Raw genomic sequence first — 27479 nt, forward strand, 5'->3', positions numbered from 1 at the left:
AAATTTTCATGTTTTGTTTGTATTTACCTTGAGATTTTTGATGCTATTAGGTAGTTTTCCTCCTTTTCTGGTACATTTTCAGGCTAAACTATTACTTTGTTTTTGGTTTTCCAAAAGAGTTTATATGAATGTAACACTTTATATAAATAACGGTATTAAAGACTCTTGATCTCTATTTGTAAAGAAAGAGAATGTCATCTATATTGGGGTGATTTATCTGAAAGTCATCCAACAGTCTCAACTAGTCACAGTATAATGGGAACCTCAAAGCAGGTTTATATTTGAAGGGCTGAGGTAGATACCACAAAATCCATGGAATTAAATTATTCCAGTGAATAATGTGAAGCATTAATCTTACTCTTCCTTTGCACTTCTTTTATTTTTTTACACAATTTTAACACATTTGTCAATTTAACCTCCTAATCAATGGTATACTAAAAGACAGCAGATTAGAAAGGGAAATGTTGGCAGCTACTCAAAGCGATGGTTTCTCCAGTGGTCATGTACAGATGTGAGAGCTAGACCATGAGGAATGCTGAGTGCTGAAGAATTGATGCTTTGAATAGTGGTGTTGGAGAAGACTCTTGAGAGTCTCTTGGACTGCAAGGAGATCAAACCAGTCAATCCTAAAGGAAATAAACACTGAATATTCATTGGAAAGACTGATGCTGAAGCTGAATCTCCAATACTTTGGCCACCCGACTCACTGGAAAAGACCCCGATGCTGGGAAAGATTGAGGGCAGGAGGAGAAGGAGACAACAGAGGGATGAGATGGTTGGATAGCATCACGGACTCAATGGACATGAGTTTGAGCAAGCTCCGGGAGATGGTGATGGACAGGGAAGCCTGGTGTGCAGTCCATGGGGTCACAAAGAGTTGGACACAACTAAGCAACTGAACAACAACAACTCATTGGCAGACCATCTTGACATCAGCAAGAAATGCAAGTTAATTCTGCAGATGAACAAACAGTGAAACTGTTTAAGTTCAGATACATACATAAACCACCCTCCACCCCAGTCCTCAGGTATCCATATGGCAGAGTTCACCATCCCTATAAACCTTACTAGTCCTTGAGGACATTAGCTCTGCATAGTAATTGAGGTTCATAACGATGAATAAGTCAATAAAGATTTAATATGTTCTCTGGTTTTTTTTTCAACATTCAGAAAACTAAGATCATGGCATCTGGTCGCATCACTTCATGGCAAATAGATGGGGAAACAGTGGAAACAGTGGCTGACTTTATTTTTTTGGGCTCCAAAATCACTGCAGATGGTGATTGCAGCCATGAAATTAAAAGATGCTTACTCCTTGGAAGGAAAGTTATGACCAACCTAGACAGCATATTAAAAAGCAGAGACATTACTTTGTCAACAAAGGTCCATCTAGTCAAGACTATGGTTTTTCTAGTAGTCATGTGTGGACGTGAGAGTTGGATTATGAAGAAAGTTGAGCACCGAAGAATTGATGTTTTTAAACTGTGGTGTTGGAGAAGACTCTTGAGAGTCCCTTGGACTTCAAGGAGATTCAACCAGTCCATCCTAAAGGAGATCAGTCCTGGGTGTTCATTGGAAGGACTGATGTTGAAGCTGAAACTCCCAGTATTTTGGCCACCTGATGTGAAGAGCTGACTCATTGGAGAAGACCTTGATGTTGGCAAAGATTGAAGGCAGGAGAAAGGGACGACAGAGGATGAGATGGTTAGATGGCATCACTGACTCAGTGGATGAGTTTGGGTAAACTCCAGGAGTTGGTGATGGACAGGGAGGCCTGGCGTGCTGTGGTTCATGGGGTCGCAAAGAGTTGGACACGACTGAGTGACTGAACTGAACTGGGTTTTTTAAAAAATGAAACAAGAGGCATATAATCCATTTAATAAAGATCTCCATTCATAATGGATAACACATTTTGACAATTAAAGGGAATAAAACTCAGTTCTGTGGGAAATGAATGTTTTGGTGTCACATCTTCAGTGATTCCTATCATGAGGGTAGTGCACTCTTCTGGGAGGGCCCAGGTGTTACGCTTTTAGAATATGTCTAGACATCGTCTAAGTACAAGCTTGAATTCTGTGGGGAAGTAAAGAGCATATTTTGGTCTTCTTAGAAGGAGATGAGTAAGAGTTTGTTTATTTAAAAATATCTTTGAATGAGTTGGTTCAATGGTGTTAGTCACCATGGAAATGACTTAAATTAAAAATAAAGTTGTTGAAAACAGTATGTTCATGCTGAGTGACATTCCTGATTCACTCAATATGGCAAGAAAAGTTCACATAAGGAGTACTTTAAGGTCCAAAAAATTGGGGGAGGATGAAAGAAGAATCACAAATAAGTTCTTTTGTGTATTTTAAGCTACCATTTTAATATTTTACATAGATGGTTTTCCTGTTTTTCTAAAAGTGCTAATTAGCATACTTAAATTGAGTTACAAAGGAAAGACACTTTCCCTGTGGTTTTGAGATTGATTTTATTGGGAAACAAACTATTTTCTAGCAGATATTCTGAGACTTCAGTACTTGAACATTGTTTTCTTTCTGTGTGAAGAAATGTTACTGAGTTCTGTTTTCTGATTAGAGAAGTAAAATGGCCTTTTATCCTTTTTTTACTTTTGGTTTTTCCCCTCTTATTTTAACTCAAATAGTAACTCTGACTTTATAATATAGTCTTTTAAAAAATAACCCAATTGCATCACTATTCTAATGTCCCTTTTGTTTTTTTCCTTACCTTCCTTCCTATCTGTAAATCTTAGCATTGGATGGAATCTTGTTTTTCCGTCGCTAATTTGTGTCTGACTCTTTGCAATCCCATGGACTGTGGCACACCAGGCTTCCCTTTCCTTCACTATCGAGTTTGCTCAAACTCATGTCCATTGAGTTGGTGATGCTATCTAACCATCTCATCCTCTGTTGCCCCCTTCTCCTTCCCTCAGTCTTTCCCAGTATCAGGGTCCCTTAGAGGTCATTTAATGCAAGAACCCACTTTAGTGGAAGAATCCTTTCTCTGGCATCCATGACAGACAGTCATTTATCTTTTAAGCAAATATTTCCAGTGATAATAAGCTCACTATTCCCAAGCAGGTCACTTAATTATTAGGTATCTCTAATTATTAGGGATCTCTTCCTTTTATTTTGAGGTTAAAACTATGTCTTTGTAATTTCCACTGACTAATTTGAGTTTTGCTCTTAGGAATCACATAGAATTTGACAACTCTGGAAATTTGTGAGGGCAACAATCACTTCCCTGTTCTCTATTCTCTTTTTCTAGGCTAAGTATCCCAGTTTCTTTCAATTATTTACCTTATGACATGGTTTCAAATTCCATCATCATTTTATAATCTCTTCTTTGGACAGACTCTGGCTTCCTTAAACTGCCCAGAGCTGAATGTAAGATTTAAGATGTAATATGTATAACAAGAACTGAGACATTGTTACTTTCCATGACCTTGTGATTGGAGAATGTAGTCCAGGAGGTCAGGAATTATGTTTGTCTTTCTCACTGTTGTAGCCCACTGCTTACCATATTGCCTAGAATACTGTAACATTCTCAGAAAATATATGTTGTAGAAGCAAATGAGTGCTTTGGCTAATGTAAATCTAGAAATACAACTAAAGATTGTTAGCTCCTTTAGGATTTTATCTCTGTTGGAGTATGTACAATCAAAACCTTAAAATTCTTATGTACTATTATTAAATTGGGCTTCCCTGGTGGCTCAGCTGGTAAAGAATCTGCCTGCAATGCGGGAGACCTGAGTCCAATCCCTGGGCTGGGAAGATCCCTTGGAGACGGGAAAGGCTACTCACTCCAGTATTCTGGCCTAGAGAATTCCATGGACTGTATAGTTCATGGGGTCCCAAAGAGACACTTTGGAGTGACTTTCACTTTCACTTTCATTGTTAAATTGGACAACCTCCATCCTGAATATGTATAATTAATATGGTTAAACCTAAGTTTAACCTGATGCTGGAGCTCCAATACCTTGGCCACCTGATGAGAAGAGCCGACTCACTGGAAAAGATCCTGATGCTTGGAAAGACTGAAGGCAAAAGGAGAAGGAGGTGCCAGAGTATGAGATCGTTAGCTAGCATTACCAACTCAGTGGACGTGAATCTGAGCAAACTCCAGGAGATAGTATAGACAGGGAAGCCTGGCATCCTGCAGTCCATGGGGTCACAAAGAGTTGGACACGACTTAGCAACTGAACAACAACAAACCTAAGTTATTATTTTTCCTATTTATTTATCCATTTGCTCAACAAATATTTAGTGAGTATCTGCAGTGTTCTGTGCTAGGTATTAGGTTCTGTTCAAAGTCCTAGGTTCTATGCTGGGTAGCAGCACAAGTTCTGTTCGAGGTACTAAGTGTACCTTGGAAGAGAAAACAGCCCTTCTCTCAGGGCTATCACAGTGTGGCTGGAGGTGCTGGCGTGGGGCAGACAGACATTAAGCAGGTAAATGACAAGTATGATTGGATACGTTGAGAGGAGGACTGTGAAGGAAGTAAGTAGGTACTGGGATAGAGAACTAGGGAAGGGACTTATGGACAGACTTATGTAGACAGTAGGGCTGTTAAGGTAGGTTGCTTTGAGGAGTTATTTAAGCCGTATCACAAGGTATAAGAAGAAACCAGACTTATTGCAGGGGGTTGGGTGTATTCCAGCCCAAGGAAATGGCATGCACAAGCAACTTTAGCCAGGAAAGTGCTTGGCTAGCATGACGGTAGAATGGAGGCCAGGAGGAAAATAGAATGAGGTGAGGGTGTTGAGATCATAGAAGGAGAAGCGAAGGAGGCTTGCACAGATGTGATAGTGATGCAGAAGGTAGAAAATGGACTGAGTCTAAATCTATTTGGGAGGTTGTAGGACTAACAGATGGACTTGATTAGGAAGGGAAATGGAGGAGGCTGAGCCAAGGATGACACTTAGGTTTTCTGGTTAGAGCATCTGGATGGTATGTTTGAACCTGGGATAGAAAAAAGAAACCAAGAGTTTAATTTTGGACATGTATTGAAGATGTCTGTGAGATATCCCTCTCACTTCTTTTCTCTTTTCTATTTTGGTTCTAGTGCTAGACCTCTTCTATTAAGCCATTTGTCAGAGTGGGTCAATGAAGTGTTATAAAAATGCCTTCAGGCTCAGACATGAAATTGCCTGTGTTATTGAGAAACATGCTAACGAGAACAAGCTAGAGAAACTAAGGGCAGTTGCAAGGCTCTTCAAGTTTATCTGCTCAGGATTGGTTTCAGCTTCCCCAGGGATACCCATTGTGAATTTATTCACTGATAACCTGAATTTACCCAGTCATTTGTTGAGCTTCTCTCTGCTTCTAGGTCTGTCCTGCTTCCACTTTGTTTACCCGCTTCCCTGTTTAAAAATGTCCAGTGGTTCTCCACTGCCTTCAGAATAAAGTCTGAACTGTTTATCCTGATATTCAAATCCTTTCATAATCTGCTTTCTTTGTCTATCTTTCCTTGTCTCCCCATTCCATCTTCACATACACTCCATGGGAAGAGAAATATGTACATAAATTGTGAACTTGAAATTGGTGGCAATAGGGGTAGTCTTGGCCAGATTGAAAGCCTGTCCATAAATTCTTAACAGAAATTCCCTCCTTACTTCCTCCTCCTCCTCCTTCTTGAAGTGTACTTGAATTACAATATTGTGTTAGATTCAGGTATACAGCAAAGTGATTCAGTTATATGTATATTTTTTCTTCAGCTTATTTTCCATTTTGGATTATTAAAAAGTACTGAATATAGTTCCCAGTGTTATATAGTTGCTTATCTAATTTTTTGCATAGTAGTTTTTATCTGTTAATCCAGTTCAGTTCAGTCACTCAGTCATGTCCGACTCTTTGCCACCCCACGGACTGCAGCACATCAGGCTTCCCTGTCCATCACCAGCTCCCAGAGCTTACTCAAACTCATGTCCATAGAGTTGGTGATGCCATCCAACCATCTCATCCTTTGTCGCCCCCTTCTCCTCTTGCCTTCAATCTTTCCCAGCATCAGGGTCTTTTCCAATGAGTTAGTTCTTCGTATCAGGTGGAGTTTCAGCTTCACCATAAGTCCTTCCAATGAACACCCAGGACTGATCTCCTTCAGGATGGACTGGTTGGATCTCCTTGCAGTCCAAGGGATTCCCAAGAGTCTTCTCTAACACCACAGTTCAACAAAGCATCAATTCTTTGGTGCTCAGCTTTCTTTATATTCCAGCTGTCACATCCATACATAACTACTGGAAAAACCATAGCTTTGACTAGATGGATCTTTGTTGGCAAAGTAATGTCTCTGCTTTTTTAATATGCTGTCCAGGTTGGTCATAACTTTTTTTCCAAGGAGCAAGTGTCTTTTAAGTTCATGGCTGCAGTCTCCATCTGTAGTGATTTTGGAGCCCCCCAAAATAAAGTCTCTCACTGTTTCCACTGTTTCCCCATCTATTTGTCATGAAGTGATGGGACCAGATGCCATGATCTTAGTTTTCTGAATGTTGAGTTTTAAGCCAACATTTTCACTCTCCTTTTTCACTCTAAACAAGAGGCTCTTTAGTTCTTCTTCACTCTCTGCCATAAGGGTGGTGTCATCTGCATATCTGAGGTTATTGATATTTCTCCTGGCAATCTTGATTCCAGCTTGTGCTTCATCCAATCTGGCATTTCTCATGATGTACTCTGCATATAAGTTAAATAAGCAGAGTAACAATATACAGCCTTGACGTACTTCTTTATTGACTTGGAACCAGTCTGTTGTTCCATGTCCAGTTGTAACTGTTGCTTCTTGACCTGCATTCAGATTTCTCAGGAGTCAGGTCAGGTGATCTGGTAGTCCCATCTCTTGAAGAATTTTCCACAGTTTGTTGTGATCCACACAGTCAGAGGCTTTGGTGTAGTCAATAAAGCGGAAGTAGATATTTTTCTGGAACTCTCTTGCTTTTTCAATGATCCAGAGGATGTTGGCAATTTGATCTCTGGTTCCTCTGCCTTTTCTAAATCCAGCTTGAACATCTGGAAGTTCATGGTTCACATACTGCTGAAGCCTGACTTGGAGGATTTTGAGTATTACTTTGCTAGCGTGTGAGATGAGTGCAATTGTGCGGTAGTTTGAACATTCTTTGGCATTGCCTTTCTTTGGGATTGGAATGAAAACTGACCTTTTCCAGTCCTGTGACCACTGCTGAGTTTTCCAAATTTTCTGGCATATTGAGTGTAGCACTTTCACAGCATCATCTTTTAGGATCTGAAATAGCTCAACTGGAATTCTATCACCTCCACTAGCTTTGTTCATGGTGATACCTCCTAAGGCCCACTTGACTTCACATTCCAGGATGTCTGGCTCTAGGTTAGTGATCACACCATTGTGTTATCTGGGTCATGAAGATATTTTTTGTACAGTTCTTCTGTGTATTCTTGCCCCCTCTTCTTAATATCTTCTGCTCCTGGTTAATCCAGTACTCCTAATTTATCCCTCCCCACACTTCCCTTTTCTCCTTTGGTAACAAGTTTGTTTTCTGTGTCTGTAAGTCTGTTTCTGTTTTGTGTATGGATTTATTTGTATTAGTTTTTGATTCCACATATAAATGATGTAATATTTGTCTTTTTCTGATTTACTTCACTTAGTGTGATATTCTCTAGGACCATCCACGTTGTGCAGATGGCAATGTTTTATTCTTTTAATGGCTGAGTAATATTCCATTATATACACACACACAACCCCCCACATTTTCTTAAATCAGTCGTCTGTTGATGGGCACTTGTGTCATTTCTATGTCTTGACTATTGTAAATAGCGCTGCTGTGAACATTGAGGTACATGTATCTTTTCAAATTAGAGTTTTTGTCTTTTCTGGACAGATGCCCAAGAGTAGGATTGCTGGATCATATGGTAGCTGTATTTTTAGTTTTTTAAGGAACATCCATACTGTTTTCCATAGTGACTGTGCCAATTTACATTCCCACCAACAGCGTAGGAAGGTTCCAGATAGAGGTCTCTTTAGCAGAGAACAGTGGGATAGAAGTACCCAGATTTGGAAAGACAGACACTATTCTGGGAATTTACAATAGAATCACCAGCTTGTAGTACATTAATAGTTTCATTAAAGCATGGTTTAATTCTGTGAACTGCGACAAAAAATTTAATCTCCCCAGAACCAGTTTATATTTATCTGGGAAATGAAAACACCTACCGTTTAGAGTGATTCTAGGATAACATGGTAAATTGTGTGATGTATGGTATTTCATAGGTACTCAATAAATGGTAGCTACTATTATTAGTATTTCAGTTAGAATTCATTTTAAATTGTATCTATTCTAACCTTATGTCCTTGTAGCCCCATATCACCTAGTCTGGACTACCTAAGTAGTTCTTAAATAGCTACAGTATTCTACTAATGCTAGTTCAGCTCCTCATCTGGAATTTCATCTGTTCTTTGCACTTCAGGTTGCTTTCTATTGACATCTTGTGCTCATCCTCCAAAGCACAGCTTAAAAAACGGTTTCTACAAGACTTTTTGTGATCACTCTAGTTGAAAGTACTTTGTATTTCTTTGGTGCTTAATTGGTTCCACTCATGAAGCCTTGCCTGATTAAGCGCCAAGTACTACCTTGTGTTTTGGTTATTTGTGTATATGTCTTGGAGAAGGCAATGGCACCCCACTCCAGTACTCTTGCCTGGAAAATCCCATGGACGGAGGAGCCTGGTAGCTGCAGTCCATGGGGTCGCTAGGAGTCGGACACGACCGAGTGACTCCACTTTCACTTTTCACTTTCATGCATTGGAGAAGGAAATGGCAGCTCACTCCAGTGTTCTTGCCTGGAGAACCCCAGGGACGGGGGAGCCTGGTGGGCTGCTGTCTTTGGGGTCGCACAGAGTCGGACACGACTGAAGTGACTTAGCAGCAGCAGCATATGTCTTATCTCCTTGAGAATTGTATATTATCCTTTTTGTTTCCCTCAAAAAGACCTGAGCCAAAACCTTATATATGATTAGCATCCAGTAAACACTGATAGATGTTCAGTGAACTAATTTGAGGAGTATTACCAATAATTAAATTCTATCATTAAATGGTGACTGTAAGGGAAATTTTCTTAGTCATTCCAAACTGTAGTGTTTTTACCAAGTTTTCCACCTAAAAAACATGAGTGGAGCACTGACTGTACTGTTAGAAAGAGATACAAAAAAATGAAAGATGTTGTCCGGCCCTTGCAATCTGCTCAGTATCAGGTTTGTGAAGATCTGATTTGCCTGAAGTCAACAGATGTACAGTATTAAAGTAAGTGTATCTTTGAGAGCAGATGGAGTATAATTCCTCGGGTTTGAAGGATTAGGATCATAATGGAATGGGACCACTCATCACTGTCTTTTCGGCTGTGCCGATCTTTTTTTCCCTTTTTTAAAATCAGAAGACATCTTTCTGACATTAAATAAATAGATAACTCCTTTTGGTTTTGTATCCAGGATAAAAATAGTATCATTTACACAGGAAGAGCCTGTTTGTAGAGCATTTATCCTGTCTTTGCTGCTTGACTTCTTTGTATCTCTTTTCCTGGTTACCCATCCTATCTTTTGCAATGTGGAGAACCTGGCTGCATGTGTAACAGATTTGTCAGGATTAGTTTATTTGAGCTTTTAGGAATTGGTCCGTAGGACTTTATTTTTATTTTTTGCTGTTTATTTTTTGTTTAATTCTCATCAGTATCAGAGTTAACTGGAGAAACTTGCCTGATGTATTGGTTTCAGTTGTTACACCCCCATCCTCCCTCCCTCCTTTTGCTCCTGTGACTCTTAGTAAATGCATTGCTACCCGTATGTGCCTGGCTGGAAAGGACACATATGAAAACTGTCATTAATAATTAATTTTATTCCATTTATCCTTGTATAGATTGAATTGTAGCATCTCTGCTGAATCTGTGTTGTCTGATTCCCTGGTTGTTTTCTTGCGTTTATGATGTTACCTGAGGTTGGTTTCTGTATGTTCTAAGAGAATTCTTTTACCCTTCTACTTGTTTACCTGTTCCTTATATGGTATTCTCATCTCTTTTTTACTTGCATTTAGGTTTTTTTTAAAAACATGAGTGTAATTATGTGTGGCGAAGTGTTTTGGTTTTGTACTGATAGATGTGTTTTCTGATTCTTTATTCATATGTCTTGATTATTCCTTCCTAAATGTGGCAAAGAGATTCATATCAATGGAGTTGTCTAACCACCCAGGAGTTGAACCCATGTCTCCTGCATTGGGAGCAAATTCTTAACCTGCTGAACCATCAAGCGAGCCTCACAGGAGATCATATCAATGGAGAAAGTCAAGTGTCAAGTAGTCAAGTGTCAGGGCTGCATGGACAGCTTGAAATTGCCACAGATTTGTGGTAGAAAAATTCGATTAACTTTTGATTAAATACCAGATGAGTTCTAAAAACATGTTAATGGTCAGCTCCCACATTTAATAGTATATTGCATTCTTTGCTGACTCATTCATTAATTCAGCAAGCATTTGTTGGGCATTTATTGTGTTAACTATTTCTCGCTGTTCACATTCCACTTTCTGAAGGTTGCTTTCTCCCATCTTTGTTTCTCAGACATTTTGAGTATGATTCCAAAGAAATAATAGTTTTCTCTGCCTTGCTAACTCAAAGTGTGGTCAGTGGGCCAGCAGCATTGGCAATATCTGGGAGCTTGTTAAAAACGTAGAGTCAGGCCCCGTTCCAGAACTGCTGAATCAGAATCTGTATTTTAAGATTACTGGGTGGTTCAACACACATTAAATGTTAACAAGCACACATATAGCATACAAATTGTAACCGTGTGTGCATTTTAAACAGTTGAGTACTCATACTCATTCAGCTACTTTGAGATGACATCTTTTCATGGGAAAGAAATCATAGGAATATCCTTAGAAGATCTTTCCTGTTTTTTTAATGATTAAAAAATGGAAAACACAAGAAAAACACTCTTTATTTATTGAAAAATACAAGTAAAAGATTGTTAGAGTTGAATTTAAGCGATTTTCATGTCTGCTAAAATGTTCACGAAAGGTTTATAATTTTTTATGGATCTTTGTGAGAGACCTTGTTGTAAAGTCTGTTGTGTAGGAACAGTTCCATGGAGAAGTGGTTTCTGTGTCTTTTCAGTAAGATGAATGATAAAGTCACATCCAAAATCTGTGGAAAATAGTGCTCAGTCCTCAGCCTGTCCTCTTGTTTATTTTTGCGAAGGAAGTTTGAAGTAAATTGGTACTCTCAAATCAAATCATAACTCTTTGAGAGTAACTGGTGGTTTGATATTCACGTTTTCTTTCTGGGTCAAGTTTGATTATTTAGAGATTAAACAAAAAGAACCTTGGAAAAATCAATTGCCTACTCCTAATATAAGGAGGAATTAAGACAAGTGTACCTCACTCAAGGGTAGCAAATTCAGAATATACATTGGTTGGTAAATATTTAAGTAATGTTTATAAAGACCTTATTGTGTTATTTATTAGCACAGAGTAGTTTTGATGACTTAATAGATGAAACTGGAGAATATGCTTCTGTGAATATTTTGATTATTTAAAAATATTTTTAATGCTCAAAATAGAATAATTTGAGTAGATCAGCAGTAAGAACTCACATAAAGGCTTTTCCTTTTATTATACCTTTATTTATTTCAATATCACTTACAGTGGTTTGTCACCTACTATCATTGTGACCTTGGGCCAGTTTTACTCTGAGTTTGTTTCCTCAGCGATGAGATTAAGCAATTCCATTTTCCTTTTCAGAGTTATTGAAAGGCTTACTTTAAATAATGTAGATAATGTCCCTGACCCCAGGGCTTGGCACAGAAATAGTGCTTGATGCCATTAGCTTCCTTCTATTTTCACTGCTTTGTTCCACTTATACATAATTATTTAGATTTCACTCATTATAAATAAGGATTCTCTTAAATATTCTTTCATTATACTGATTAAAGTTGAATCAAGACTATAAACTCCATGATAACATAGACCTACTTGTTTTGTTTACTGTGTTGTATCCCTAGCATAGGACTAGGGAGCATTTGAAGCAGATTTACTTGAATAATTTAGAGAATACCTTTGCAATTTTTTTCAGGTATATTCAATTGAAATTAATTTATTCAACAGACTTTTTTAATACTTGTAATGTGCCAGGGACTGTTCTGTCCTGATGGAACTTAAATTTTAAGTTCTTTCTCTCAAAACTCCCAGTACTATTAGTCAAGTCGCATAATAATGCCAAAGAGTAATGTCACTAAATGGGGAGAAAGAAGACAAAAACCAGTAAACAAGTTAACAGGTTAATTGTAAATAGTAATAAATGCTATGAGACCATCCGGAGGGCCATTAGTTCAGATAGGATGTGATTGGGAAGCCTTTCTAAAGAGGTGACATCTGAGCAGAGGCAGTAATGATGAGAAGGGACCTGCTTTCAAATATCCAGGAGTGGAACATCATAGAGAGACCAGCAAGTGTAAAGGGTCTGAGGATGGAATTGGCCAAATATGGTTCATCAGTTCCGATTTTTAGCATCCAAATTAAATCACTTCATCTAAACAGCATGGAGCAGAAGCAAAGACATTGTAAACACTGCTTTTTGAGTGGAGTACTTTTAGGTATAGCCGTTAAGTGTAACGCCATTATTAGTCGACTTCATTGCTCAGTGGTTCCCTGGTGTGGTGGTTACCCTTTAGGGACATTACTCTTTGGCATTATTATGTGACTTGACTAATAGTACTGAGAGTTTTGAGAGAAAGAGACTAGAAACCAACAAGTTTGAAATATGTGAGCCCTACAGCTTGCTTTCTCTTCTCTTACAGTTGAATCAGTATTTGCTTTCTAATCAATATTTTTCTTCTCTATTTTGCATCTTTATTTTTCTCTATTATCTATTTTCCTCTCGTAATAGTTCACTGCTGCTCTTAAAAATGAAGAGTATTCTAAATCATATTTGTCAGAAGGAAAAAAGATCTTAAAAAACTTAAAGTCAGAGACTTCGGCAATTTAATGTTGTAACACGAAATCCTAAGGATATGTTTTGTGATTATTTTAACTGTATACTTGTCATTGCTGTTGTCAAGTCTGATAACAAATGATCAGAATTCTACATTTCTGTTCTTAATATGCATTCTGAGAAATATAAACAATAAGACTGGAGAGCCGAGGAATCTTTTAATCCCATCAACTCTTGGGATGTAGAGAATTTTGCAGATAATTTCTACAAACCTTGTACCCGCAGATTGATGCTGTCAAAGAATAGTGTATAAGTGAGATCTTTTTTTAGGAAGGATAAAACTGTGCTATACATAGTTTTGAGCTTTGAATTTAAAATATGCATTTCACTAAGCTGGCTTTCAGGGGGTCCTATTTTAAGCTAATTTCTCTATGTCATAACTTTAGCAAGTCAAGCATTAATAATTTATCCAGGATGTATAGGTAAGATATTTTTGTGCTTTAATGGAAAGTCTCCTGTTTAATGGACGAGAGCACTGTCTGTTGGTGGTTAAATACCTAAAAATACTAATTCTGTCACACTTGACCTGATTGAGGGTTTTGCCTTCAGTAATGCGTTCTGTTTCTAAGAGCCCCCCCTTGCCATCTTCTTTTTAATAGCAACATCATGACAACAGAGAAGAGTTTAGTGGCTGAGGCTGAAAATCCACAGCACCAACCACAGAAGGAAGAGGGTGAGGGAGCCACAAACTCCGGTCAACAGGAAACTCAGTTGGAAGAGGCTTCTCAAGCAGCAGCTGAGGGAGATAATCAGTGTGAGCAGAAGCTGAAACCATCTAATGGAGACACTCCGACACATGAAGACTTGACCAAGAACAAGGAGCGGACATCAGAAAACAGGGGCCTGTCACGGCTGTTCTCCTCATTTCTCAAAAGGCCTAAATCTCAGGTGTCTGAGGAGGAAGGCAAAGAAGTAGAGTCAGCTAAAGAGAAGGGTGAAGGAGGTCAGAAAGAGATAGAATTTGGAGCTAGTCTTGATGAAGAGATCATTGTAAAGGCCCCAATTGCAGCTCCTGAACCTGAGCTCAAAACAGACCCATCCTTGGATCTCCATTCATTAAGCAGTGCAGAAACTCAGGTAAGGGTATGCGGCTGAGTGGGAGGCGAAAGCAGGTTAAACAATTTTCCTTCAAGAACATTTGGTTTTTATTTCTTACTAGCTAGTTGACTTAGGTATTGTTAGCAATAAGTAACACAATGCTTTGGAGTTTCTGCTCTAAAGAAATTCACGCGGTCAAGATACTTACTTATGTTGGGGACTTCCCTGGCAGTGCAGTGGTTAAGACTGCACCTCCAGCACTGGGGTCGCAGGTTCAATCCCTGGTGGGGAAACTAAGATCCCACATGCCTCTTGGCCAAAAGAAGAAAAATGAAACAGAAGCAGTACTTTAACAAATTCAGTAAAGACTTAAAAAAAGATACTTATACTGTCTAAATCAAAAAAGAGAAAATGAAAGAAATGTATCAAATGAATTTATATTTTGCTACAATAATGGAACAAGTCCAGGAGTTTTAATGGTGAGGGGGAAGGAAGTGAAGTGGTTTAGAGTTCATTTTAGTGGAATTATTAGAAATGGGATAATTTATCAACAAACATAGTTCTTTTATGGAAATCTTTATAAAAGCCTTGGGATAGATTCAGGCCACCCAAAAGTAGGTAATAAGTTTGAATCATGTCTGCCTTATCTTTGTTGTTTTCTACAACTAGATCATATTTCCACAGAGTGTAAGATATAGATGAAGAAATTTAGCTCTTTTGTATCACCTTTGTAATATATAGTAGTTGCGGGGAGGCTTAGTTGTTAGTGTACTTAAACTGAGAATGAGTTGTGAGTCTGGTCATCTGTCCAAAAAACTTGGGAAAATATTAGTACTGCAATTCAAACTATTTTCTAGGAGTGTCATTTGTTTTCAGGCTTAATAAATTACAAATTAAGAATTATTTTCAAAGTATTTTATTTTTGAAACATGCGGGCATTATGTACATTGTAAAATGTGTAAGTCCTATATGTTTCTATTATAGGTTTCAGACTTGGGCTATATAGTTTTATTAGATTTAAAAAATAATATATGTATTTCTGGAAATATTGCTTGCATATTAAAAGTTCTAAGTAAAATTTAGGATAAAGTTGTTATTATGTATTTGCTATTAGGGGCTTCCCTGGTGGCTCAGAGGTTAAAGTGTCTGCCTGGAATGCAGGAGACCCAGGTTTGATCCCTGAGTTGGCAAGATCCCCTGGAGAAGGAAATAACAACCCACTCCAGTACTCTTGCCTGGAGAATCCCATGGAGGGAGGAGGCTGGTAGGCTACAGTCCATGGGGTCGCAAAGAGTCGACACGACTGAGCGACTTCACTCACTTATTAGTGAAAGTAGGTTGAAGAGAAAGTTTTATTTATAGTATGTGACTAGAAGATTCAGTCACAGACAAGTGACACTTCTGTTTTATTTTCTCCTCTGTACAATGAGGATAATAATATTCACCATACTTGGGCATTATGAGGATTAAAAAAGATACATATATCTGACATACTATAAGCACCGAATAAATGTTAGTTAATAAAAATATATAAACAGTAAAGGCAGAGAAACCACATCTTTTAGTGTCATTAATTTATTTAATTTTAGGAATGCCAAAGGAGTTAAATTATGTTTCAGGAAGCCTGGTAGTTTCAAGAGGTTTTAGCTGCCTTTTTCCCCCTTTGCTTTATGTATGGAAAAGTCTCTATCTTGTTTTAGTTAGCATTTGAATCAGGATTAGTCTGTTTTGTCTAAAGATCATAACATTTGTACTTAAGTTGATACAGATGATAAATTTTAGATTTAACTAAAATCTTATTCATTGATTTCATAGTAGAATTTCATTTGAATGGTCCTTTTCTATATAGGATTTTTAAAATTGAGTTTGCAAAAAAAATAAATAAAATTGAGTTTGCATTGTAGGATTGCACTGGCCTTTATCTAGGGTACTTTGGGTTTTTTTGGAAACCATGCGTCATTTTTTAATACTTATTAATTTATTCACTCAACAAATTTACTGAAAACCTACTGTGTGTGCCAGGCCCTAAGCTGGACAGACATTGGTAAACAAAAAACTACAATACGGCAAAGAGGTCATGAATTCTGGAGTCTGACTGGTATGTGACTTGTTGACTGTATGATCCTACCTAATTAACTTCTCTGCCTTCAATTTTTTATTTGTCAAGGGGGGATAATAATTGTACATTCCCCACAGGGTTAAATGAGTTCATGTAAGTAATGCTTTTAGAACAATAATGACCCATTGCAATTTCTGTTTGTTTGTTGTTGTTATTATTGAACAAACATGACCCCTACTCTTGATAACTTTATTGTCTAATGGAAGAGACAAAAAAAGTAGTAAATACAAAATAATTATTTATCGTCATAAATGTTACGAAAGCAACAAACAGGGTACTGACATGAAGAGTACTGGTAGAGTGGGGATAGGCCAGATAGGATATTCCACGGACAGAGGAGCCTGGGGGGCTACAGTCTATGGGGTCGCAAAGAGTCGGACATGACTGAGCGACTTCACTTCAGTAGTATCTAATGCAGGAGGAAGTGAAGTGAAGTCGCTCAGTTGTGTCCAACTCTTTGCGACCCCATGGACTGTAGCCTACCACGCTCCTCTGTCCATGGGATTTTCCAGGCAAGAGTACTGGAGTGGGTTGCCATTTCCTTTGCCAGAGGATCTTCCCAACCCAGGGATCGAACCCCGGTCTCCCGCACTGTAGGCAGACGCTTTACCATCTGAGCCACCAGGAGCAGGAGCCAAATAATTAAATCCTTCTCAAACGTCAACTATGTTTTCTTTTGAAAGGAAAGGATTAGTAAGGTTTAGTTAAGAATAGCAGTTTTATTGTGTTAAAAGTACGTAGGGGTGTGCCAAAATGTCTCACTTACCTGTATTACTTTGGAATGACTTAATGATTGCCCTAGGGGATCTAGATTTCAGTCTCTTTTGCTGCTTTGAATCTTCTTTGCATTTGTCATGGTTTATACCTAGGAAAAATTAGATCATTAGTATTTGCAATTGTTAGCCTACTACATCTGTTGCCTTTTCTTTAAATTGGTCAAGAACCCCTCTTAGCCATTCATAAAATTTAGACTGCATGACTAATAACAGCCTGTTTTGCAATTCATAAGGCCACCTCATTAGAATTGAGGAGCAAGGGGCAAAGATGTTTAAGTTTTGATAGAGTTTAATGGTATAGCCAGTAAAAATATATAGTGCTGACAGCAACAGATTGGTATGTTCTAGTTTACATGAAACCTTCATTTATTGATTTGAAAAATGACATTCCACCTGAAGATAGAATTTTACCTTATATCAGGGGCCTTCCATGGTGGCTCAGCTGGTAAAGAATCTGCCTGCAATGCAGGAGATCCAGATTTGATCCCTGGGTCGGGAAGATCCCCTGGAGAAGGGAATGGCTGCCCATTTAGGGAAAAAAAAGAACAAATTTTACTTTATATTATAAAGTTTTGGGACTAGCAGAGTCTGTGGATCTTTGGGGAGATCTTGTATAGAAAATAATTATTTAGCTCTTGTATAAAAATAATTATTTAATCTCCTTATCACTTGTATTTGTTTTAACAGTTTTCTTCTTCCGTTAGTGCTTTTATTGGTAGCCATATTATAAGCAAACAAGTGTACAGCATGTTGTGTGAAGTGTCTTTATTACTGACTTGGTGATGTCATGGCTATGTAGCCTGCTCAGGAAGAACACAGAGAAGATCCAGATTTTGAGACTAAGGAAGAAGGAGGACTTGAGGAGTGCTCTAAAATAGAAGTAAAAGAAGAAGGTCCTGAATCAAAAGCAGAGAGAGAATTAAAGGCTTCCCAGAAATCCATCAGAAGGCATAGAAGCATGCATTGCAAGGTCTCTCTGTTGGACGACACAGTTTATGAATGTGTGGTGGAGGTGAGTGCATTTTGATTCCCAGTAGTTAGAATGCTTACAGATTGTTTCATGTAGGATTGGATAAAGTGGTGCCATGGTCTGAGGTAAGACCCTATGTAACGACTGTTTCTATGGACTGAAATGTTAATAGTGATTTTGGGGGGTGGAGGTATGAAAGGATTATGAGTGAGTCTTATTTTCTTCTCCAGTTTTTTCTATATCTGCCAAATATATGTATTGTGAATTGAGTGTTACTTTTATAACCCAAAATAATTTTAAGAAATAAAAAAGATTATTTATAGAGTGACCTTTCATGACTAGATTTCCCAGGATAGCCTCAGTTTCTAGGTCTAGCAGTCCCCATAATTGTATTTGTAAAAAAAAAAAAAAATTACTACATGTTCATTTTTGCTCTCCCAGATCTAAACCTTAATAAGCTTTAGTTTATTTAATGTATTTCTTTAGCTCCATGAGATAGGATATAAAAAACTTACATCAAGTAATGCCATTTGTTAAAATTCTCTATTATTTCCAGGAAGAATAAATAATTGAATCAAGAATAGAAAAGTCAGAGTTATTAATATTTCAATTATTCTTTTGCTTCAAGACAAGTGAAAATCCTTGAAAATCTGTCAGCTGTTTTTTTAAATTAGAGCAGTAATTATCAATTATAATATGCTTGATAAAAAGCAATTGTTGAGATTATTTCTAATACATATAACTCATATATACTTGTATCTTAGGTATATAACATTATTTTTAATTTGATTTATTTATGTGCAAATATATCAAAGCACAAATAAGTAGTCTAAAATATTATATTGTATTTATTAATAGAAATTCCCTCTTGAAGTTTTGAAAAACAAGAAAAATACACTGTTGCATTTTAAAAATGGCTACTATTCCTGGTAACTAGAGGAGACCCGGGGTCTGCTCTTTCTGCTTCTCACTACTAACTAGTCTGGAGATGGAGAGAGCTATTCCACATTCATCTTTCACACTCAGATCAAAATCTAGATAGGAATCCCTTTATCTGAAGCATGTGGGGGTGGATGTGTTTCGGTATTCAAAATATTTGGGGCTTTAGAAAAGCAATAAGTACATACTCTGGAAATTTTATAATACACCCAGCCAAGTGTGTAGCAGTAGGCACATGACCAAGCATGTTATTTCTGTGGTAAAATATATGAAGATCCTAAGTTGGATAAATAAAAATAAAAACTAACCCATAATGGATCAGGTTAGAATTTGCCTTCAGGAGAGCTTTGAACAAAAACAAAATAAACGTCACCTTTTACTTTTTAGAACTTCTGAATTTTGGAAGTATAAATAAGAGAGTAGGGACCTGTATGTGAAGAATTCCCAAATCATCTCTGTCCTTTAGAATGAAACATAGAAGGGAGAAGATGAAGAAAATGATGTAATGTAGATGGGATAAGTCTAAAAATGATTTAGCAACTATGTGAATTACTAATAGTCATTAAAAATAGCTCATTGAGAGAAGGGTATGTGTCATGTACATGTGCCAATGATTTCTAATTTTTTGAAAAATTTAAACTATATTTCTCGGAAGGTATTAGCATGTTTAATTTTTTCAACATTTCCAGTTGTTAGGTAGGACAGATATAAATATTCTTATCATCTTACAGATGAGAAAGTAATGTTCAGAAATATTAATTGAATCAACTCTCGTTGTTTAGCTAGTAAATGAAAAAGCTGGGACTTTTTGACTCTAAATCTCAGCCCCTAAGTTACGGCATTTCCTCTCTATAAACAGGAATATAAGTATCTCAGACTGGTGGTGGTTTGATTTTCTAGGTAGAGCAATGTTAAGAGATTATTTGTAGCACAATTATAAGAGTAATGTCTATGCTATGTAGGGCTTCCCTGGTAGCTCAGCTGGTAAAGAATCTGCCTACGTTAATACAAGCGTCTCAAATTGGTGGTGGTTTGATTTTCTAGGTAGAGGAATGTTAAGAAATTATTTGGAGCACAATTGTGAGAGTAATGTCTATAGAGCATCTAAAATCTTATAGTTTATGCATTTTTCTGAAATAGATGGCAGTGAGTTGAGACACAGTTCATTGACTTGGGGCTTTTGATCTGGGAATGATAGTCTGATGATTTCCATAGCCACTGTTAACTATTAGAGTCGACAGCTGATTTAGCTATTTCAGGTGCTCACAGTGACTGACAGGAGCCCATAGCAAGCTTCAGGAAATATTGTACCAAAAATAAAGAATGTAATGTTTAGGATGGAGGGCGGGGGATGCTTGATGCAGGGAATGTGGGATTTTGCCTCGAATTGTAGCACCATTTCTAAGCAACCACGTCTGTGTTGCATATTTAAACTGACAAGTTAAGAAACAGGATTTTTGTTACATTGTTCTATTTACACTGGGTAGCCATCTGAAAGTGTTTAGTAACCAAGGAGAAAAAAGGAAGTTGGAACCTGACATTTTATGTTATTTCATGATAAATACAAGAATAAGTGGAAACCTCAATCAAAATATGTGTTTCTTTGCAGAAACATGCTAAGGGACAAGATTTACTTAAACGAGTGTGTGAACACCTCAATCTTTTGGAGGAAGACTACTTTGGTCTGGCCATTTGGGATAATGCAACCTCAAAGGTGAGAAGACTGCTTGAAATATAAGAAACTGAGCTCCCCAAATTGCTTTTTTTTTTTAATTATCAAACATATATTTGTATTTCTTCCTATGCTGATTTTGAAGCGGATAACTACAGCAACTAGCTTGGTCCTCGTTGCCAAAATTGTTTTAACTCATTTATTGTTGTTAAGAATGTATTTATGCCTGCCTCTCCAAGATACAGTGTAACTTAATAAGGTAAGCTTGAAGTTAACTAAAAAACAATGTCTCTAAAACCACAAGATTGAGGGCAGGAGGAGAAGGGGACGACAGAGGATGAGATGGTTGGATGGCATCACCGACTCGATGGACATGGGTTTGGGTGGACTCCGGGAGTTGGTAATGGACAGGGAGGCCTGGCGTGCTGCAGTTCACGGGGTCGCAAAGAGTCGGACACGACTGAGCGACTGAACTGAACTGAAAAAACAATGTCTCTAAAACCACAGCGAAAAGCTTTCTGCAGCTGTTAGAAAATTCTCCCATGAACTGAGAAAAATACTCTGAGAAGTGTTTTGTGTTATACAGTCTCAGTGAGATAAAATCAGATGTTTTTATATTATGTGTGTGTACCCCATTCAGGTTTATGTTAGAGTATCTGAGAACACTTGAATTTGGCATATAAATGAAGTCAATGAGTGCCGGTGCCTATTTTTTTTTTTTTAACATCATTGTTATAATTTTTCTATGAACCAAATATTCTTAAATTGCTGGGAACTCGTTCATCTGAAGGCATTCAGCAGTGAAAATTCTTTCAGTTTACAGTTGAACATCCAGGGCTTACATTGGTACAAAACTGTTAGTTGCGTTGAAAACTTTTCGCCTTTGTTAGGGTCATATGCCCTCTGTCATATCAGCAAGTTTTATTTCCTTATAGTAGTTCTTACTACCCTATTTATTTTTTAATGAGAAAACATTAAATTGCTTTATTTATATTAATTGATGTGTTTATGTATAAAGTAATGTTAAAAGTGTCCAATATAAAAGCTGAATTTGTTTGTTTATACAGCAAAGTACAAATCTGGCTATGTAAAAAAGGGCTTATTGTCCCCTTTCCTTAGATAAAATATTTCTGGGCAAAAAAGTTGATGTCTCTGAATCATCATCTAGTTTCAGCTTCTCTCATGTTTGCAAGAACCTCTTCTGGGGAAGTCAGTGGACTAGTGAATTTGGGAAACATAGGGCCTTTCCCCCATTCTTTTGAGAAACATTTTCTGTCTCTAAGAATTAAAGATGTATTGATTGTTCACTATTAACCTTTTCTATGGGCTTCCCTGGTGGCTCAGATGGTAAAGAATCTGCCTGCAATGCAGGAGACCCGGGTTTGATCCCTGGGTCGGGAAGATCCCTGGAGAAGGGAATGGCAACCACTCCAGTATTCTTGCCTGGAAAATCCCCATGGGTAGAGGAGCCTGGCTGGCTACAGTCCGTGGGGTTATAAAGAGTGAGACATGACTGAGTGACTCACACACACCTCTTCCATTAGACTGACAGCCCCTTGAGGACAAGCACTATTTTTTAAGGACAATCACTATTTTTAAATCCTTTTCTGTAACTTTGGTGCCTAGCACATGGAGGTATTCTACCAATACCTTTTGGCTAAATAAAATGCTCTGAAGTGAATAACTGAACCTGGGTCCCCAGCACTGCAGGCAGATTCTTCACCATCTGAGTCACCAGAGGAGCCCTCAAAGTAATATTTAATCAAATGTAAGATTGTGGTGACCAAGCTCACTCCTTGGGTAGGGCGGGGATGGCCACCTTGGGCTTTGCCCTTGGTGGTACAGGGTGACAAAGAGACACCTTGCTCTTCTAAATACAACTGAAATTCCATTCTAAACTTTTGGAAGAGGGAACAATGAGGGGGCGGGGGTTGGGAGGAGGCATGGAATGGGCTCCTAGGGTGCCGATAATGGTATATGTTCACTTTGATAATTTATTGATCTGTACACATGTTTTATGTACTTTTTTGTATATGTCTTATGTCAATAAAAAAATCTCTTAGTTCAATCTAGAAATTTTCTGTCTTTAAACATTTCTCAAGTTGCCTGTGGAATGGTGGGGCTGTTTTAAAGTGCTGTTAATTTTGCATGGTGGGTTGAGGAGTCCTGCCTTCGTGGTGTGCAGACTTTAACTGTGGTTGGAGAACAGTGAAGGCAGAAATTAGTGTGGGCCAGAGTAGTCAGAGAAAGCAAAACAGTATTCATTCAGTAAACATTAACTGAGCACGAACTGCGTACCAGGTACTGTGCTGACGTGGAGAACTTGAATGATACTGGAGGTTAAAGTTGGAGGAAAAATTAAGATCCGGGTGATAGCAATAATTCTGGTTGTAGAGCCTTACAGAATAATAAAAATAGCAAGTGCTTATTTAACATTTCTTACTAAAAACTTTATATATATATTAACTCTTTTAATCTTCACAATAACTCTGAGGTAGGCACTACCTCTAATATCGCATTTTATTTCCTCTAATAGATGAGGAAACTGAGGTACAGAAATGCTTAAAATCACTAAGCCAGGAAGTAGTAGACCTAGGATTCAAGCCCAATTGTCTGACTCCTTGTTTCTCTGTTTAGAAGTGCTATACTATGTGAAACAAATGCAAAGAATGTTGGAAATGTAGGTTGACCTGGAGACACTATTGGAGATGATCAGTAACCCTGCTTTTCTGTGGTTAATGTATTTTGGAGTTCTATGTGAATGCCTTTTCTTCTTTTTACAGACATGGCTGGATTCTGCCAAAGAAATAAAAAAGCAAGTTCGTGGTAAGTGAATATAGCCATTTTATGGTGCGCGCTCTCTTTTTTTTTAAGTAGGTCAGAGGATTTCCAGCCTTATTCTGGTGGTGAGTCACTTTAGAATCCTGGCTATGGCCTATGGCTTTGAAATTGAGATAAAGCCTTCCTTTGAAAGGTAGAGATTCATAATAGAAAAGTACAGCAGAGGTAGACACTATTGAGATGTAGGTCAGATCTTGATTTCTTTTTTTTTTTGACAACTCGGCAAAATAGGGGAAGATAGGAATGACAGAGAGAAACAGAAGATGGACACGAACAAAGAATAGAAAAGAAAAGGATTTGGAGCCAGTTCTCAAAACGGGAGTGATTGAAACCATAGCAGCCTGCAGTTGGGAGTTTGCTGCCTGATCGTGTTCCGTTTAGATTGTCCTGGACTATTGAGTTCTAACCTTCTCCATGTTTTCCTCTTTGTAGTTCTTTTTTGTTCCTTTTCAGCAGTCTTTTTTCAAATCAAACTATGTAAGGAACTGTGGAAGGAACAAAAAGAATCGAAGAATGGAAATCCTTTGCCAGTGACCCTTTTTTTGTTGTGGCTTTCTCTTTGCTCTGAGCCCATTGACACAAAATACTGCTGAACACCATGCTCAGACTTGCATGTTGGGATAGATTTTTCTAGCTTGAAAATGTCCAGATGAGTATTTTTATGAGCTTCACAGGTGGCACTAGTGGCAAAGAATCTGCCTGCCAGTGCAGGAAATGCGGGTTCGATCCCTGGGTGGGGAAGATCCCTGGGAATGGCAAATGGAAACCCGCTCCAGTATTCTTGCCTGAAAAATTTCATGGACAGAGGAGCCTGGCAGGCCACAGTCCATGAGGTCGAAAAGAGTCAGACATGACTAAGCACATACATGGTATTTTGTAGCCCCTGGCCCAGTAGACGAAAGGGTAGAGACTTTTTCCCTCCTGTTTATGACTAGATGTCCTTTTAGTTTAGTTTAACTTTATTTTTATTTATTTATTTTTTGACCACAGCATGCAGGATCTTAGTTCCCTGACCAGGTATTGAACCCATGCCTCTTGCAGTGGAAATGTGGATTCTTAACCACTGGACCACCAAGGAAGTCCTTAGTTTTGTTTATTTTTCAGGAAACTTGTAGGAACTGCAGTAAATGTTATTAATCATGATTAGTAAGTTGTAACTGTATCACCTGAAAACAAATTTTGTTTTTCATTTGTTTCTGAAAGAAAACACTTTTGTTTCGGTAAAATGTTTCCCTTTAGACCCTGTTTATTTATATTTCTTAATTTGGACTGGCAACTCTCCATATTTGTTCCCTGCCTGTAAAATCTCATTTTAAAATGCAAGTCAGAATAAAAAATATTCAGAATAGTTGAGACATGACAAGAAAAAACATGATTCCAAGCCCCTTTCAATGAGGATACTTTTTATATTCAATATTACTCAGGAGTAAATGATTGCACAAGAAAACTCTTTATGAAGAAAAGTTAAAACAGAGTTTATGATAAGTAAAGAAGAATATCTAGTAGATTATCTTCCAAGCTATTGGGGAAAAAAACTCTTTCTAAGAAAAATAACCTCAGTGCTTGTCTTTTTTTTTTTTTTTTTTTAAGAACTTTGCAAAATAGTAAACCTCTTTCCTTCAATATGGGAAAGAAAAACCATATCTGTAACAAAAACTTTAGCATCAAAATGTAAATATTTCATTGTGCCAAAGAGAAGATTGATATTTATCTATTGCAAAGATTTTCAGTTCAGTTCAGTAGCTCAGTTGTGTCTGACTCTTTGTGACCCCCTGGACTACAGCACGCCAGGCTTCCCTGTCCATCATCAACTCCCGGAGATTACTCAAACTCATGTCCATCGAGTCAGTGATGCCATCCAACCATCTTATCCTCTGTTGTTCCCTTCTCCTCCTGCCTTCAATCTTTCCCAGCTTCAGGGTCTTTACCAATGAGTCAGTTCTTCGCATCAGGTGGCCCAAGTATTGGAGCTTCAGCTCTAGCATCAGTCCTTCCAATTAATATTCAGGACTGATTTCCTTTAGGACTGACTGGTTGGATCTCCTTCCTGTCCAAGGGATTCTCAAGAGTCTTCTCTAACACCACAGTTCAAAAGCATCAATTCTTCAGCACTGAGCTTTCCTTTATGGTCCCACTCTCATATCCAAATGTGACTACTGGAAAAACCATAGCTTTGATTAGATGGACTTATGTTGACAAAGTAATGTCTCTGCTTTTTAATATGCTGTCTAGGTTGGTCATAGCTTTTCTTCCAAGGAGCAAGCGTCTTTTAATTTCATGGCTGCAGTCACCATCTGCTGTCATTTTGGAGCCCAAGAAAATAAAGTCTGTCACTGTTTACATTGTTTCCCCATCTATTTGCCATGCAGTGATGGGACCGGATGTCATTATTTTAATTTTCTGAATGTTGAGTTTTAAGCCAACTTTTTCACTCTCCTCTTTCACTTTCGTCTAGAGGTTCTTTAGTTCCTCTTTGCTTTCTGCCATAAGGGTGGTGTCATCTGCATATCTGAAGTTATTGATATTTCTCCCTGCAGTCTTGATTCCAGCTTGTGCTTTATCCATCCAAGCATTTCACATGATATATTCTACATATAAGTTAAATAAGCAGGGTGACAATATACAGCCTTGACGTATTCCTTTCCCAATTTGGAACCATTCCATTGTTGATGTCCATACAAAGATTTTGGGTTTTTAAAAATATAATTTTATCATATAAGTAATAATATATACTCGTGAAAAATTGAAACATAGTGAAAATATATCATGAAGAAAGTAAAAGACCTCTAAATCCTACCCTCCAGATAGGATCACTACTAAATTGGTGTAATCTGCAAGATTTTTCTAGGCATATATAGATTTTGCTTTTCAAAAACACAGTTATGTTGTACATTGTTTTGTATTGTGTTTTCTGTGTGTTATGTCATATGTACTAATAGTTTAAAATTTTTAAATATGAAGTATGGAATTAAAAGACCCAGATGAATATGAAACAAGATAAATTTCCCTTTTTCCCCTGTCCTTTAACTAATTTCTTGTGTTCTTTCCAGAGATGTTCTGAGTGTATATAGACAATACATTTTAATATAAATATGTATTTAATGTGTATATTATATTTTATATATAATATACTTTACAAATATATTTTGAGATAAATATGTATATTCTATATGTATTTAATATGCATATGCAAGTAATCTTTAATATAAGTTGGATACTCTTTATATTAACATATATAAATTCATTTCATTTGTTAAAATTTTTTTAATGATTATAAAGTTTTAGCACCATATATATATATATTGGGTTGCAGTGAACATATATAAAGGGCTTCCCCAGTGGTGCAGTGGTAAAGAATCTGCCAGTCAACGCAGGAGACACAAGAGACTAGGGTTAGATCCCTGGGTTGGGAAGATTCCCTAGAGTAGGAAATGGCAACCCGCTCCGATAGGTCTTCCCTGGTTTCTCAGACAGTAAAGAATCTGCCTGAAATGCAGGAGACCCAGGTTTGATCCCTGGGTTGGGAAGATCTGGAGAAGGGAATGGCAACCCACTTCAGTACTCTTGCCTGGAGAATCTCATGAACAGAGGAGCCTTATGGGCTACAGTCCATTTGGTCACAAAGAGTCAGACATGACTGAAGTGACTTAGCATTTAGCACTCATGCACCTAGATGTATCTGTAGTAAATTCCTAGAAGTGGAATAAAAAAGTATGAATATTTAAATTTGTAATAGATATTCACCAGCAAATTTTTTTTCTGTATTTCAAAAAAATATAGAAAAGTATGAGTTAATGTAGCATATACCCATGTACCCACCGCCAGAATTAACATGGGTTAACATTTTACATTTAAAATAGAACAGTACAGGTAAGGTTTATCTCTTTTGTTTTCCTCTGCAAAATCTGTCCATGGAAATGTATTTTCATGAATTTGGATTCAGTCCATGTTCTATTTTTCTTTCACATATACATACCCAAATACAATAGACAGCATTGCTTTGTCTGTGTTTTTGAAATTTCCCTCCAACCTAATTTTTTTCCATTTGAACTTTCTTCTAAGGTCTATCAGTCTCTCTCCCTTCTCCCAGCTTAATTTTTAGCTTTCTTTAACTTCCTTGGTTCTGAATG

General features: G+C 37.6%; 1 protein-coding gene across 9 annotated transcripts in view; it reads left to right on the top strand.

Moving 5' to 3' along the window:
- Positions 1 to 27479, top strand: part of EPB41 (erythrocyte membrane protein band 4.1) — a 178624-nt gene that overhangs the window by 65867 nt on the left and 85278 nt on the right. For 8 of the 9 annotated variants that reach the window (XM_061148394.1, XM_061148389.1, XM_061148390.1 and 5 more), the window contains 4 exons: positions 13594 to 14071; positions 17727 to 17939; positions 20446 to 20550; positions 23292 to 23334. In XM_061148394.1, coding sequence (XP_061004377.1) covers positions 13601 to 14071; positions 17727 to 17939; positions 20446 to 20550; positions 23292 to 23334 — 832 coding nt within the window. In that variant the 5' untranslated portion in view covers positions 13594 to 13600. Of the gene's footprint in view, positions 1 to 13593; positions 14072 to 17726; positions 17940 to 20445; positions 20551 to 23291; positions 23335 to 27479 lie in introns of those variants that run through there. The other variant, XM_061148393.1, reaches the window with a different exon arrangement.

Source organism: Dama dama, chromosome 8 (assembly GCF_033118175.1).
Source record: "Dama dama isolate Ldn47 chromosome 8, ASM3311817v1, whole genome shotgun sequence".
NCBI classification, from domain to species: Eukaryota; Metazoa; Chordata; class Mammalia; order Artiodactyla; family Cervidae; genus Dama; species Dama dama.